The 17161-nt window shown below is 33.0% G+C and overlaps 1 protein-coding gene across 1 annotated transcript in view; it reads right to left on the bottom strand.

The window, feature by feature from the left end:
* Positions 1-9597: 9597 nt before the first annotated feature.
* The window catches only part of LOC145293269 (apoptosis-stimulating of p53 protein 2-like), a 54725-nt gene continuing 47161 nt past the window's right edge, over positions 9598-17161 (bottom strand). The window contains exons 6-7 of the mRNA XM_080139864.1: positions 13639-13838; positions 9598-10055 (exon numbers count right to left, since the gene is read on the bottom strand). Coding sequence (XP_079995990.1) covers positions 10008-10055; positions 13639-13838 — 248 coding nt within the window. The 3' untranslated portion in view covers positions 9598-10007. The remainder of the gene's footprint in view (positions 10056-13638; positions 13839-17161) is intronic.

Raw genomic sequence — 17161 nt, 5'->3', positions numbered from 1 at the left:
ATTTGATGTAATAAAGCTATTTTAAAATAACCAGTGTTGCTTCTTTCAATAATCCCACCAAAAAATACAAATGGCTTATAATTTAGAATTAAAGAAATAATTGAAAAACAAAGAGAATAAAAAGTAATTGTTAGTGCTTATGCATCAAAAAGATTTCAGAAGCAATTTTGTATTTGATGATTATCCACAGAAAGTAACCGGTAAATATCTGGAAAATTATGTGACGGAACAAAATATCCACCTGGACATATATACAGTGTGTCCACAAAGTCTGACTACATTAATTTTGTACCAATAAAAATATTTGAACTCCTTGTTTTGTTAAAATTAAAATTAGTTTAAAAATGTTGACGAGCTAAAGCTATATTTATATATTAAAATAAAAAAGAACACATTGTAGTTGAGAAATAGATCATGTAGAAGAGAAATCAAGGTTTGGAAGTACAAAATTCCCTTAAAGTTGGACTGTTAATTATTTTCTTTGTGAGTTATCTTCCCTTCAATACTTGGTAGTTTGGAATAGGCGTTTTGTCGCCATAGGTGGCACTTGTTTCATAGCCAATTGAGGCATTAATTTGCTAGGAAAGGTAATGTTTGGTTGATGGAGGACATTTAGCTGCATGATATCGATGCTGGTTTGTGTAAAGCAGATAGTTGGTGTTGCAGAGTTGAAGAGAAAGTTTAGGAATTTAATTTTAGTGATTGCAATGTCCATTTCATATTAAAGCAATCTCAATTTGATATGTAAGCTTTAACGTATATTAACAGATTGGAAATAATAAACAAAAAAAAATCAACAAAAGACAGTTATAATAGCCTACTTCCCATAATAAGACCAATATATACTAATATATATATATATATATATATATATATATATACACACACACACACACACAAGCAGGGAGACCAGATGTTGCCCTGGATTGAATGATGATGAGATGAGAACGTATTCCATACTTGAGCAGCTTCAACCTAATTTCTGCCGAACCATGTTAAAGACTTGTTTAAATGGTTAACTAAAACAAATATTTGATGTAATAAAGCTATTTAAAATGAACCAGTGTTGCTTCTTTCAATAATCCCACCAAAAAACACAATGGCTTATAATTTAGAACTAAAGAAATGATTGGAAAACAAAGAGAATGAAAAATAATTGTTAGTGCTTATGCATCATAAAGATTTCAGAAGCATTTTTGTATTTGATGATTATCCACAGAAAGTAACCGGTAAATATCTGGAAAATTATGTGACGGAAGAAAATATCCACTTGGACATATATACAGGGTGTCCAAAGTCTGACTAACATTATGTAGCCAGACTTTGTGGGCACCGTGTAGATTATGTAGCCAGACTTTATGAGCACCCTGTATATATATATATATATATATATATATATATATGAAACACTAGTGTCTGTAGGTATTTAATTATTATAGTAAAAAAATAATTATGACAGCCCCTTTAAGAAATACGTTTCTTATCGTTGAGCACTTTCTGTTGAATTAAAAGTCGGTCAATTTAGCTCTGATGTGTAGATCATCGTATAACGATTTGATCACTGTCTGTCTGACGTAATGAACATTTAAATTAAAATGTTTAAAATTCAACGCTATTTCACACGATTAATGGTAGCCGAATGGATACGGCCTCCGCTAATCGAGCCAGAGATGTCTCGTGTCGCGGGTTTCGAATCGTTCGACTGGTAGTAATCGTGACACCCTGCACTGAAGAATCCCGAAAGGATGAAACACTAGTGTCTGTAGGTATTTAATTATTATAGTAAAAAAAAATAATATATATATATATATATATATATATATATATATATATATATATAATTCTTACTATAATAATTGTTTTAATACCTATGGACATTAATGTTTCATCCTTTCAGGAATCTATCAATGCAGGGAGTTATGATTACAGCTGCTTAGGAGATTCGAACCTGGCCACAAAACCATCTGGCTATTAGCAAGGAACAAGTCTGGCTACATAATGTAGTCAAACTTTGTGGACGCCCTGTATGTATATATATATATGTATATATATATATATATATATTAGTGAATAAATGACAAAAAAGCTATATTCCAAAATTCATGATGTTGACCATGTTATAATTTATTCCTTTAATTCAGTTGACATTTAAAATTCTTGACAGTATCTGTTTGTAGCGCAAAATCAATCACTAATTATTATATCAATCAGTGAATCCATTATGCCCTTAACTCATCACAAGAATTGTAAATATCAACTGAATTAAAGGAATAAATTTTAACATGGTCAACATCATAAATTTTGTAATATATTTTTTTTTGTCATTTATTCACTATATTGCTCTGTAATTACATTGAGCTTCTTAAATAAGGATTGGTATATATTATAAGAAAATACATTTCTACAGAAATTATATATATATATATATTAGTTGTATCATTTTCTTTATTCATACAGACATTATGCATACATGTTTTTAATAGAATATATTTGTTGTTTTCAAGTCGGTTTTTATTTAACCCATAGTTGGGACCCTAACAGGTACTACCCTTCTGGGTCAGAGTGGACCTGGATATAGTTTAAGGTCATATCCAGGACCGTCCTTAAAAGGAGTACTCATTGTCTTTCAGGAATTAATGGAGACTTTTTATAAATGAATTATGTTATTGAAGAAAACAGATGTTAATCTACCGTGATTGACTAGCTATTTAGAATTAAATATTAATCTTTTAGGGATTTAGGGAATGAACTGGTTTTCTTTCAGAATCTCATTAATTTTATTTTATGTATTACTAGCAGAGAGAACCGACGTTGCCCTGGTATGAATGAGGATCTTCGACATATATACTTTTATTGTCATCCAATCACTGAAATTGCCTATTTTTCGATCACCTTAATTAATTGCCTGCTCTAGTCGGGTACATACCGTGGTGCACCAAGAGGAAGCGTCACATGTTTCCCTGCAGTGAATTAGTCCATAATAAATTGTATTCTACATGGAAAACCTACGGTTGATTTTATAAAATTCTTTTTATGTAATGGCTTGCATTAAAGTTTCAAATTCAAAAGTAAAGTATCATGGTTCAGTTGTGTTCTAAGCAGAAACATTCATTTCGAATGCGTCTCTGTTTTTTCAAAGAACCTACAGTTGATTTTTGGCATTATGCTTGTGCGGTGATAAAGCTTCTCAAATGTACTTGTGATATTAGACTGTATAACAGTGTTAACTTTGGTCAAAATCAGACTGTTTCTTCTTTACTTGTAGTTTTTCGATTATAAATTTTCGATACTTATCAAAGGCACCTTGATACAAAACCTATTTAAGAACATTTTCGCACACAAAGTATATTTGTGTGAAATTTCAAAAATATTAGTCCAGCTGTTTTGGAGTTCATAGGAAACGAAGTCACACACACACACACACACACACATACAAAATGTCTTTTATGTATAAATAGATATTTTTATCTCGCTTTCAAAGAAGTGGTGTTTGATCAACACTGCTGGTGAGCCATGAGATAAAATACTCTTTTATAATGAGAAAATTTATAAATATTTAAAATCTTAAAAAGTGCAACAAAATGCCAATTCCATTTTTATTAGTGTATAAGACACATCTGATTGACTAAATAATTTTTTTTTTTTTTTCAATTCTAGTATCTTCCTTTTTATAGTTAAATATTAATAGTTTTCGGTAAAATAATTTTCCAGTTAAACATTTTGTTGAACATTCTTCTGTTGAGGCAGAAATCTTTTTCAAGATAATATTAAGACTAGCATAAATTCTTGAAAACAAATTGATATCATAATTGCAAGCTATTAATTGACATACAAACGAAGGAGTTTTCCAATCCATAGACTTCAGATTTAAAGTGTTATACATCACTATTAAGCAAGATGCAAGACTTATTAACCTCCCTTTGATATACTAAAGGTTACCATACAAGGATTAGATGGTGTTCCTCAGCCGTGGTGAAGGTAATACATCTATTAAAGAGGGACTTTGTTGAAGAAAAAAAAAAAAAAAAAAAGATATAGGGAGTTTGTTGACTCTGTAGGACAATTTTCTAGTGAAAATATAATTGTTATGAACACATGCAGAAGTAGTAAGGCTCAAAAAACTGTCATGAAAACACCCATGTCAGTGTATATTCTGGTTCAATTGGAGATAGCAAAACAAATACAGATGTAGAACAGTTCAGGTAGCAAGGTCGGTTGGCATATGAAGGTCAAATAAAAAATGGGAGGCAGTAATAAAAACGGTCCTGAGGGAAATAGGGATAAATAAAGACCTGGTCAGAGATAGGTTAGGTTAGAAGTCAGTTTCTAGAAGCTGTCCAACACATGCCAGCTTGTAAAGCGTAAAACATTTGACATGTATGGGTTAAAAATATGACAAATTGCAAAGATTCCAAATTTAAAAAAAAAAATGAATCCCCACTCCCACCCCACTAATAAACATATCATATATTCCTAACCTTTCCTTCCCGAGATCGGCACTCCATTTTTTTTATTTTCCCAGCATCACAAAAAAGCATATTTTGTGCTCATATCATGATTTATACTACTTTCATTTGCTTTAATTCCATAATGTACACAAGCCCACCCAAATTATACAATTCAAAGTCCCACCCAAATTGTTCAACTCAAGATTACTTGCTTTTAAGACAAACAGTTTGAAAATATGGCTATAAATTCTATTTTCATCTGCCAAACTAGGCTGTACACTATTTCTATGAAAGATTCTGTATGTAAATATTCATTTAAAAATAGTCTATATAAATATTTAAAAAAAACCCACCCTGAATCCAATTAACAGTATTTGATCACTTAAATATACATTTTGGAATAAAAAGAATGTTCTTATAATAATTGAATAAAATATATGTTCTTTTTGAATAAAAAAATTAAAAAAAATTTTTAAACTACTGAATTGAAAAAAATTCTCCCAGCATCTAACTGGTATCAAACGCCACCTATTTCACAACTACTTTTTGAAATTGTCTTTTCTAAAGCTTTTTTTTTTATTCATTTGCATTTTCACCTGATGATGATTCAATGGAGAATCGAAAACGTTTGTCATACATATGGAACTTACATTATTTCTTTGATTTTAACACAAAAAAGATCACAAGAAAATTTTTTTAAAAAGGTATAAGTAAAAGCTTTCTGTTATTTCACCAATGTTTACTTATACAGCCCCCAACAATGCAAAATTTAGTGATAGCATTTGCCGAGGCATCCAAGAAATTCGGACTAACAACATCAAGAAGACTGAAGTTTTCATTCAAGACACCGGTGACACAAAGCTTAACCCCCAGAGAAGTACTCCTGAATGGTACCCCATTGGCGGAAGTTGAACAGTTCATCTACCTGGGCAATACCATTACAAACACTGGAAAAATCGATGAAGAACTGTCAAAACGGATCCAAGTGGCTTCATCAGCCTCATGAAAATTTGGAAACCATCTTTGGAATCAGAGAGGAATCAGAAAGACCAAGATGAAAGTGTACAGAGCTATTTTCCTACCATCACTCCTCTACAGCTCAGAAACCTGGACTCTACAGATGCCACTTCAAGAGATTAAACCTGATACAACAAAGGCACCTCCGTCATCTAATGGGTATCTCTTGGAAAGACCATGTATCGAATTTTGAATTACTAGAAAAGGCTAAAATGCCCAGTGCTGAAGAAATAATCGTAACAAACCAACTGAGATGGACAGAACATGACACGCGCATGTCAGACAACAGACTATCAAAAGCAGTTTTCTTTGGTGAGCTCAAAGAAGGTACACGACCACATCGAAACTGTGCTATAAAAACGTGTTCAAGAGACATTTGAAAAACATAAACCAACTCAACGACTGGAGAAGAAAAGCTGAAGATCGGATAGTTTGGAGAAGTGTGGTATCAGGTGCAGCCGATGCCATTAGAGATCCAAGCATTACTGCTTGGGAAGCAAAAAGAGTGCGACTACGGATGCCACTACCAGGATTTCTTCCCACCAGGTGTCACATCTGCGGCCGGGGTTTCAGAGCTCCGACACAGACACTAACCGACCTCTGTGTCATCATCGAAATCGACAGACTGCCCGAGAGAGAGAGAGACATATATATATATATATATATATATATATATTTAAAAAGACATTGTTAAAGTGTTAAAGACAACAGGAAGGACATTGTTAAAGTGTTAAAGACAACAGGAAGCTTCTATTTTTTTTTTTTTTCCAATTTTTCATATCTTTTTTTTTGTAAATAGATCGATGGTATGGATATGGTCCAAGCATTTTTTCTGCCCAAATTGTCCACGTTTTTTTGAGGTTTTTTTTAACATTTTTTAACTTAACTTTTCATGTACTCATTAACACATCTTCAGGAATTTGTGTGAGAGGTGGAAATTATTGGTAGATTTATTTTAATAGTTGGGTTGCAGCCGAAGATGAAGTTGTAAAGAATAGTTGTAGTATTATTTTATGACCTATTTTGTAGACAAAAAAATGGGATCACAATTTTATAGGAATTACAAGATCCATCCTATGATTAATAGAAAAGAAAGAAAACTTAACAAAAAGAAAAACATCTGTATAAATAAGTAAATATATATATGTATTAACAAATGTAAAAAAGTTAGTGCTATATACGCAAATATACTGAATGCCAAACATTCTTTTCTGAAATGGAGGAAGAGATTAATTTCTTACAGTACACGAGATGACATGACAGCAACTTCTGTGCACCATGTGGATGACATTGTTAAGCTATTGTACTTCCAGACTCCCACCTGACGATAAATAGCATGCAAAAAAGAAAGGCGGTGTGTCTTTGTTGAAAATTGAAGATTTCTGATCTTATTGCTGTTAGCAAAAATGTGGCCAAGTATTAGAATATCAAGTCACCTGATTGGTTCGCACATGCCCAAAATAAGTTCAGCAACTTTCCATACTAGGAAATAGTTACAAAATAGATTGCTATCGCGACTCACTTTAACCGAATCTCTCTTGGCATCTGCTATATAATCTATTGATGCAGGTTAGCTTTCTGGTATTATTGCAGATTTTTCCTTGTTCTAAACAAGACTTCAGAATAAATGGTTTACCATACTACTTGCTTGATTATTGAAAAAGAAGCATATGGATTTATACTTTTTACACATAATGCAATAGTCTCAACAATGTATGCTAGCTATTGTTGACTATTGTTTTGCTATTGCTTTCTTATTATAATAGAAGTATAATACTGTTCCCTTATGTATTACTCATAGAGCCATTATTTTTTTGTCTCGCTCAAAATAATTTTTTTTTTTTTAATCTCTCTTATCCCTCTCAGTATTTAATACTAAATTGATTTTAACTCCAAAATGTTCTTAATGTAATACTGCTTTAAAAATTTATATATACATAATTATCAGCTATTCACTAATTTTTATTAAATTTTTGAAAACTTTAAATCATGTTTCTGAATTTTTTAGATGAGGATTGGTTATTTGTATTCTTATTCATCAGACTGCTGTTCTCATCTTGAGTATGATTTTCACTACGTTTCGGTCGATATAACCTCCGACCTTCTTCAGGTGTATCTTGTCAAACTCGGGAATATTTCTGTCAAACTTGAGAATTTGGACGGAAATTCGAGCGGAACCCTTTATTTACTTCACGGTGGTAGCGTGCTCTTGTTTCATCAGCCATGACTGGATAAAGGTCCCAAGTAATTCGCAAATGTATTTTTCGGTCGCCTAAACTGAGGATTGAACCTTCAACTTCCAGGAAAAGGTCAAGTAAATAAAAGGTTCCGCTCGAAATTCCGTCCAAATTCCCGAGTTCGACAAGATACAGCTGAAGAAAGTTGGAGGTTATATCGACCGAAACGTTGTGAGAACAGTAGTCCGATGAATAATAATATAAACTTTAAATCATTGAAAATTCGCTGTTAAGGAATAGCTATTATTTTAATGTCTTATTTAAAATAGTTTTGTTTAAAGCTTTTTATCGCTATATAAAACGCAATCAAAAATGTACCAATAAAAATATTTGAACTAGTTTTGTTAAAATTAAAATTAGTTTAAAAATGTTGATGAGCTAAAACTATATTTATATATCAAAATAAAAAAGAACAGTTGTTGAGAAATAGATCACGTAGAAGAGAAATCAAGGTTTGGAAGTACAAAATTCCCTTAAAGTTGGACTGTTAATTATTTTCTTTGTGAGTTATCTTCCCTTCAATATTTGGTAGTTTGGAATAGGCGTTTTGTCGCCATAGGTGGCACTTGTTTCATAGCCAATTGAGGCATTAATTTGCTAGGAAAGGTAATGTTTGGTTGATGAAGGACATTTAGCTGCATGATATTGATGTTGGTTTGTGTAAAGCAGATAGCGGGTGTTGCAGAGTTGAAGAGAAAGTTTAGGAATTTAATTTTAGTGATTGCAATGTCCATTTCATATTAAAGCAATCTCAATTTGATATGTAAGCTTTAATGTATATTAACAGATTGGAAATAAAATAAAACAAATCAATGAAAGACAGTTATAATAGCCTACTTCTTATAATAAGACCTATATATATATATATATATATATATATATATATATATATATATACACACACACACATACACACTAGCAGGGAGACCAGATGTTGCCCTGGATTGAATGATGACCAACTAATATTTCTTATTTCTATTGTCATCAAAATCTGTGAAATTACCTATTTTGTAATCAAATTGATTGATTGCCTGCTCTAGTGACTTAGTTCACTGCTTGAATGGCTTGAATTTAAGGTCAAAATACAAAAGTTAAGTGTAATGGTTCAATTTGGCTTTAAACAGAAACATTTATTTCAAATGTGCCCCTGTCATATCAAAGAACCTACTGTTGTTCCATATATATATATGCTCTTTCAGCTTGTGTGGTAATAAATTTTTTTAAAATACATTTGTGATGTTAAGGTGTTAACTGAAATCAAAACCGCCTCTTCCTTCTTTCATCGGATTTTTTCGAGTAGCGATTATCGATTATCAAAGACATTGGGATACAAAACATATCTACGAACACTGCCAGGCACATGAATTACCTCTGTGTGAAATTTTATAAAAATCGGTTCAGCTGTTTTTGAGTCTATAGGAAACACACACACACCCACAATTAAGCTAATGGCTGACACACAGCCGACAGTTCTTATGTCAAATGGTGAACTCATTAAACACATTAAAACAATGATTTTTTTTTTTATCACAGACAGAAATAAAAGAATAAAAGACTATTGTAAACAATTTAATATATTTTTATTCTTTGCTTTTATTTTCATATTGAAATAATTTTCGAAAGTTTCTGCTTCTCTGACAACATCTTTTAAAGACAAACATTGTTCTTTTTTGCAGTTTTCTCCAAAGTATTTTGGAATGATTCAAAAAACGTATTTATCCCTCTTAATTCAACATTTGTCATCAGATTGTTTGTTAAATGTCTTCAAGTTTGAATATGTCTGAAAGTCACGCATATACATTGCTCTGGACATCTATCTTTACACATTTTGGTTTTTGTTCTTGTGTTTGAAGAAAATTGTATTTCTGAAAACATTTCATCTTTTATATCTATCATTTTCCTTTCTCTATAGTTTAGTTTCTACAGAAGTAATAACTTTCTCATATACCAACAGAATGTTGTCTGTGTGTATATTTATTTTTATTTATTTTTTTTCTGCTATTTGTGTGAGTGTTGCAGCATCTGGTGGAAAAATGTGCGTTGTAAACTTCGGAGAACAGAGGGATCCCTGCTAAGGGGAGAGTGACCATATCTATTGCAAGGAGAAGATAATGATGATAGGATCAGAAGCAAAAAAAAGAGAAAAAAAATGATAATGAATCTTTCATGACTGATGACATCACACAACAAAATGATCAGCTACACACAATGGAAATAATACACCAATGATGATCCTTCTGATTAGATCCTTCCTTGCTTTCAAGTCATAGTCCATTTGAAAAAAAGAAAATCATGCCGAAAATAATTAGCTGTTCAACCAGCGACTATGTTCAGGAGAAACTCTTGGTTGGAGCTGAAAATAAAAAAGAAAAAAAAAAAATTTAATATTCGGTATTTGGTTAATTACTTTTAAAAATAAATAAAAACAAAAAAAAAACAAGTAATATAGTAATCAGAAAGAATAGTTGGATTATTTGAAATAGCAGAAATCTTCTAATATATGTGTGTGTGTTTGTATGTCCGCTAAAAACATATTTATATAATTATAAAACTCAGATCAGCTTGCTTGCTTGGGCATTTAAACCGTCTATCTGGTTTCTGACTTCTGGTTTTAAAAAATTTGTCTGCTTACCTATTTTATGGCCGCCCTATCTTAAGTCCAATAGTAAAAGCCACTACTGCTATTCAAAGTATACACAAAGGTCAATAATATTTTTTTGTTTTAACTTTTAACGTGTTTTCCTTACAAATAAATGTAATTTAACTCCATTGAGTAAATAAAAAAAAAAATGATTTAAATATAAATATACAATATATAACTATAGTCATATTTATAAACATATTTACTAATTTTAGTAGCATTCCTGTGGATTCTGACGATTTATATTTTTTCAGGCCTTAAACAATATTTTCTCTTCAAGGAGGTGGGGTAGAAACTTGGTTTTAGTAGTGCTTTTAGTAGGTCTTCCTTAATTTTAATTGGTGCTTGCTCTAGTGCTATGGAGGCCTCCTAGGTTTTATTTTTTCACTCATTACTAGGGCTATGACAACAGAATATTCTTTTCATTCTTTTAACTCTCGAGTATATATCTGACATAGTTAGACACAGTTAATCAAGTGAAACCCCCATCGGTCTATATAAAAGCATATAAGATATCAATGGATACACACTCGAGACTCAAAACAACGCTGTTGTCCTACTCATCACTTAAAAAAATACAAAAATCTTTTCTCAAGACAATAAAAGACAATATAATCTCAAAATCACTTTATTTTGAACATTTTTTATTTTACCCTTTAAGAACCAATTGGTAGTTGTTGGTTGTTTTTGTTTTACGGCATATCAACCCTTTTCAGGCTATTTAATGCCGAATCCAAGGATTCGGAAGAAAAAGTTTTTAATAAAATATATTTGTTGTTTTCAAATCGGTTTCTATTCAACCCATACTTGGGACCCTAACAGGTACTATCACTCTGGGTCAGAGCGGACCTGGGAGCAATGGCAATTAAAGGGTAGCTCCACACTCCCCAAAGCCCGCAAGCTGGAGCCTCACCATCGGATATAGTTTAAGGTCATATCCAGGACCCCAATGGGTAGACCAGTGTGTGTATATATATATAAATATAAATAAATGGTTAAATATCAGCACTTTGTCCTATTTTTTCAATATGGTGAGCTAACTTTCTCACATTTTTGGTGAGAGTAGATAAATTTGTCAAATGTATTCATTCGAGCAAAAGAGAAAAAAAAATCCTAAAATCAACCACCAGAAATGTGTGCAAATAGTGTGGTGGCTTTCTTTTTGTTCAACAAGAATGCATTTTTGGAGAACGAGTTCCACTAAAAAAAAACAAAGCTAATGAACAAAACAATGAAACACGCCATTTCATTTTTATTTTATTTTTTTTATTTTTTTTGGCCTGTATAGCTGTAAGAAGTTAGTAATATGACCCCCCACTCCACCCCTGTTCGAAACATCTGGAGGCCCCTGATTTATATGATTGAGATATGAACTAAACACGTTTCAAATAAAATACAACTCGTCTGTATAAATCAACAGTTAATATTTATCCTCTATTTACTAGTAAAAAAGAATTATTTAGTCTAAAACATCTTACTTGGAGGCACATGTTAATCCAAGAAGTCTATTTGTAATTTGTTCAAGGGATATAACTCTACCTTCTAAATAATTTCAAAGTAAGAGATTAAATCAAGGGGAAAGAGTTATTTCCCTTTTAATCTTTGATTTATTTCATGCCCACATTTACTTTCTTTCTTTCATTGGTTGGATTTTATGACATGTCTACCATTGTCGGGGTTATTTTATGCCGAAATCGTGCATTTCTTGTAGATGATCGATTTATAGATTAATTTGAAGATATTTTGGTTCCATACATCAAAAGAGGGTGGGCCAAAATAAGGGTCCTATTTTTAAAAATTCATAAATTCATGTAAGTTTTAAGAAGTGTTTTTCAGCCAAAATTTGTTTTGTTTATTTCAAAAAAATCTCGGAAGGGTCAGTCTACACACACATAAAGTTTAGTGAGTTTAACTTTTATTTTGTGGAAGTTATTCAAATTTAAAGATAGGACCCTTATTTTGGCCCACCCTGTATATATATATATATATATATATACTTATTTGAGGATATTTACACAGGAGAGGATACAGTGGCCCAGCATCTGTTCAGATTCATCTTCAGTTGCTGCATCTTTGGTGTATTTATTAAATCTGTTCCAAGATTCAGGAATCCTGATTGAAAAAGCGATGTTCTTCCTGTTCAACTGAGATTATTTTGTCTTTATTCAGAATGTGTTTTGTTTTTCTTAGGATTCTAAATGTGAATTAACGTTTGTTGGTCTCCTAACAAAGGAGGGATTGGACCCGATAATTAACTCTTGTTCATCTGTTTGCACTTTTCTCAGTAACCACACCTCGGATTTTTTTTTTAATTTTGCACAAACAATATTCATGGTGAACGATAACTCTGGTTGCCTCCCTAGGGGGCATTATAAGTGTAAAATTGCCTCCAAATAGTTCATCCACTCATTTGTTTGCACTTTCTTCAATAACCACACCTAAAATTTTTTGAAATTTTCCACAAAAATTAGTCATAGTAAAAGTTAATTTTTTTTTCATGGAGGGGGACCTTGAATGCTTGAGTTGTTTATTTAACACTACTTTTCTATTGTTCAGGGGTCAGATGGTTTCTCTTGTGTTCTCATGGTTCAGTAGACCAACTGCCTCCAAATGCTAAACTGTTCAATCTTATCTAATCACTTGCTAACAAATTTTACTTGGCCAGTCAAGCTTCCTGTGATTCTGCCACAGTTTATCGGGGAGGATGAATACTTTGCATGATCATAAACAACGTAATTGATTCGTTTTTAGAACAACTTCTATACTGGGTAAATGTAGTGTTTTCAGGAAGCCCTCTAACATCACATGTTGAGTTGGGTCAGATTACACATTGCAGATGTATCCGATCATGGATCTCTCATTGTAGTGCAGTCAAGGCAAAAGAGCACTAGCTGAGAACTCAGCATCCACTGCCATAGAAGATGATGCTCCTGACAACTGCTACACAACTTAACCCAGATGCAGAGACAGAGACAACTTGTGATGTTATCAGATGCAACAACTCACAAAAGACTTTTCCGATCCAGACAAGGCATGAAGCCACTTGAAAAGGTATAAAGACTGAAAGATGATTAACAGAAGTGACTTTTGACCTTTGTTTTTTTCTATAAGTAGGAATAAAACAATCTGTAGAAAGAGAGTTCCTCAATCCTGCAACTGTCACCATTAGCATAGGAGGATATATTACAAGATATCTGAACAGTGAATTGATTATTAAACATCTGAATTGAACAAGCTGAAGCAGAAATAAATTATACAATTATCATGTTTACTTTCATGGCGGACGATAACTTACCCCAAGTAAATTCCTGGCGACGTATCCTTCTTGATCTTGATGACGGGCCCACCACCATTCCTTTTCATTGTCGTCTCCTTTCCTTAAAATTGTTAATTGGTTTCCTATTTTAAAACTAATCTCATCACTATTCTCTGCTTCATAATCAAAAATAGTGTAGACAATTCCATTGTTGATAATTCCGAGCTTCTCTTGAACACCTGGAGAAAAACACAAAAACACAACATGCTTGGATTATATTGGAGCAATAAAAAAAAAAAATAAGCAGAGAGCAAAACTAGGATCAATTCTTAGGGAGAATAAAATTTTCAGATCATCCTGTGTGCTAGATTTTTCTGTGATGTGTGCTGTTGTAGTGAACTAATTCCATAATCTTTGCAGATTTCCTGAATACTAGTTCAGCATATAAACAATTGACGTTTTGTTGTGTAAATGACATGTAGTAGTCGTTTGTTGTCCATTTTTCATTGTTCTACTGTAGATTAATTGCCGCAATTGTAAATAAGACAAAACGATTTGGGGTCTAATGATCCCTTTTTGATTTGTTTCATTTTAATATGCATGTGCATATACATATGTATGGAATCTTAGGGAGATATCAATCATACCAGTTATTAAAGGTGTCACAGAGCTTATGAAGAAGAACCTGAAGTCCTACCTAACTAATATTCCTGGTGAACCAAGTGCAAAAGAGATCCAGACAATTACACTTAAGGGAATAGTGAAGATACTAAAGTGAGCTCTCTGTTAAGTTTTGAGACATTGTGTTGAACAAAGATGACGACGTAGTTCAGATCAGTAACCAAAATGGCGGCCAAGAATTAAATGTGGTCCGTGACATAGTAAACGGCAAACTGATTGAATCCAAAATTCGACAATTTTTATAATTTTGAAACGTTTTCATTGGTCGTTTAGCCTAGCCGTTGGATATAAAAATGATTGGCAAATCCATTCGTCTCATACCCCCATTAGGAGTCAAAAACATTTTACAGTTTCAATAAAAAGTAAGGTAATGTTGGCAGCTGGTTTGGCTGCCCCATACCCAACGTTAACATCTTCAAAAGGAAGAAAATTAAACAAAAAAGAAAAAAAAGTGTATTGCATGTCTACCGTAGTAGTGAACTAAATCCTCAATCTTTGCAGATTTCCTGAATACTGGTTTAACATATAAACAATTGACGTTTTGTTGTGTAAATGACATGTAGTAGTTGTTTGTTGTCTATTTTTCATTGTTCTACTGTAGCAGCAGTTGTAAATAAGACAAAACCATTTGGAGTTTAATGATCCTTTTTGTTCTTTTCATTTCCATATACATATGCATGTATATGTATATTGCATGTATACTGGAGAGAACTTTAATGCCTACTCAACAATATCCTCAAGTGTCTAAAGTGTCTCTGTACAGGAGTTTGTCAGCACGAATTGATATAAGGATACTTTTTCCTACGATTAAACCCATACTGAATATTCAAAATTACATAATATTCACATCCAAAACAAGATCTCTTTGTTATGGCTCACACACACTGACTTTTACGAGGTATGGTACACCTCCAAGTGATGGTACTTGAAGTAGCAGCAAGAAGCTGGATACTCCACGAGATTAGATGAGTTCTTATTCTGGAATCCAGTAAGACCAAGAGACCACAAGAAAGATATACTATAATACATTTAAATGGTCAATTGGGGAGAGGACAATCAGGTTCTCAACTTCTTTAATATTCAAATATCTATACATCTCATATAGAGATCAAGTGTCAGCCTCAGGAAGATGGCTCCTTGATTTCTGAGAACTTCAATTGTAGAGATATTGATGATTATTCGATTATACATGTATATTGATTATATATTGAAAGAGAAGTGTTCAGTGGACACGTGTTGAAGTTATGGTTTGTAGCCATTTGTCTTCTAAAAGTTGTGTGGGAACATGATGAGAATTAGCAGCGAACCGGATGTTAACGTATCCACCATGAGAGACAAAATGAAAAATAGTCTTTTGGCTCCACACATCGCTTCCACTGGGGAAGAAAAAAATAAGATAACCACAAAATAGTTATCGACCAATGGCAGAGCTCCACACCTAAAATAAACACCTCAAATATCACAGTCACTGGGAGCCGGTTTGCCACTATAAAACGAGGGATTTTAGGGAACCACAGGAGAGAGGATGAAAAAGAAGACAAAGGCACTGGGCTGCTAGCTGCTGATGAAATGAGTCACCCGCTTTCCAGTTACAAGCCAGGACATGCATCACCGACAGCAGAATGACCGGCCTACCCCTACCACATCAATCATCCAAAAGATAAGTTACGTTTACGAACATTCATTCCTTGTCAATTCATACATACCTACAAACATTTTACGAACATTCATTCCTTGTTAATTCATACATACCTACAAACGTTTTACAAACATTCATTCCTTGTCAATTCATACATACCTACAAACATTTTACGAACCTTCATTCCTTGTTAATTCATACAAACCTACAAACGTTTTACGAACATTCATTCCTTGTTAAATCGTACATACCTGCAAACATTCTACGAACATTTCACCGTAATACAAACTGTCAAATATCTCCATCGGACAATCCATTCTTCGTTAAATCACATTCCATCATACGAACACTTTGCCTCTTCTAATACAAACTGTTAGTAGTAAATAAAATCGGTTCTCAACCTTCAATATTTGTCTAATATTCTCAACCTTCTAATATTTGAATCTACATACTTCCAGCGTTGTTCATTTCATGTATTCTTTGTTGTGACCTCTATGGTGCTCTTCCTACCCCTAATCCTTATATAAAACTAGAGGCCATAAAGTTATTAGTAGAAGCATGCATCACGAAAGATTAGAGACAGCGATGTAGGATGAGCATGTTTCTGTGTATACCGTATGTGGAGATAGAATATAAACAAGCCAACATGACTTTCATAGTCGAACCCCAAGCTCGTAAGCTATGTAAGTTCTTGTGTCCCAAGATAGAAGTTGGGGAAACAAGTCTGTTCTACATGGAGTTGTTATCCATCTAAAATCTAAGAAGAGAGAAAGAGTGCTGCCGGTTTAACATTTTATAAACTTGGTCATATGACAGAGCTGGTTTCTGATTGGACAAGCTAGGAAGGAAGTATATTTAAAAATCTCCAGTCAGGAGAATTTGCTCCTGCTTATGTTTGTTGCAAATCCGTCTGCTACAGTAAGTTTCGGGTTTTACAGTATGCTATTCGGCCATTTTATTTTGCAATCGAGTAAGCATGCACTGGGCTGCATGTTTCAGTTGTGCATGAAAATGGCAGACATTGCAGGTGATAGATGTCCGGCTAAGAGAAAAACTGATGGGTACCGAGAATAGAAAATATAAATTAAATCAAGTGGTTGTCGTTGGCTTTTACGGCATATCAACCATGATTGGGTCATTTTATTCTGCAACAGTACATGTTTTTCAGATATGTTTTCTTTGCTGATTAATCTGAAGAGATTGTGACATACAGTATCTGGTCATTCCAAATAGTCACCCATT

The sequence above is a fragment of the Euprymna scolopes genome, chromosome 14 (genome assembly GCF_053919585.1).
Source record: "Euprymna scolopes isolate OS-2025 chromosome 14, ASM5391958v1, whole genome shotgun sequence".
Classification (NCBI taxonomy): domain Eukaryota; kingdom Metazoa; phylum Mollusca; class Cephalopoda; order Sepiida; family Sepiolidae; genus Euprymna; species Euprymna scolopes.
The sequence above is the reverse complement of the archived record's forward strand: the minus strand, read 5'-3'. Positions and strand labels throughout refer to the sequence as shown.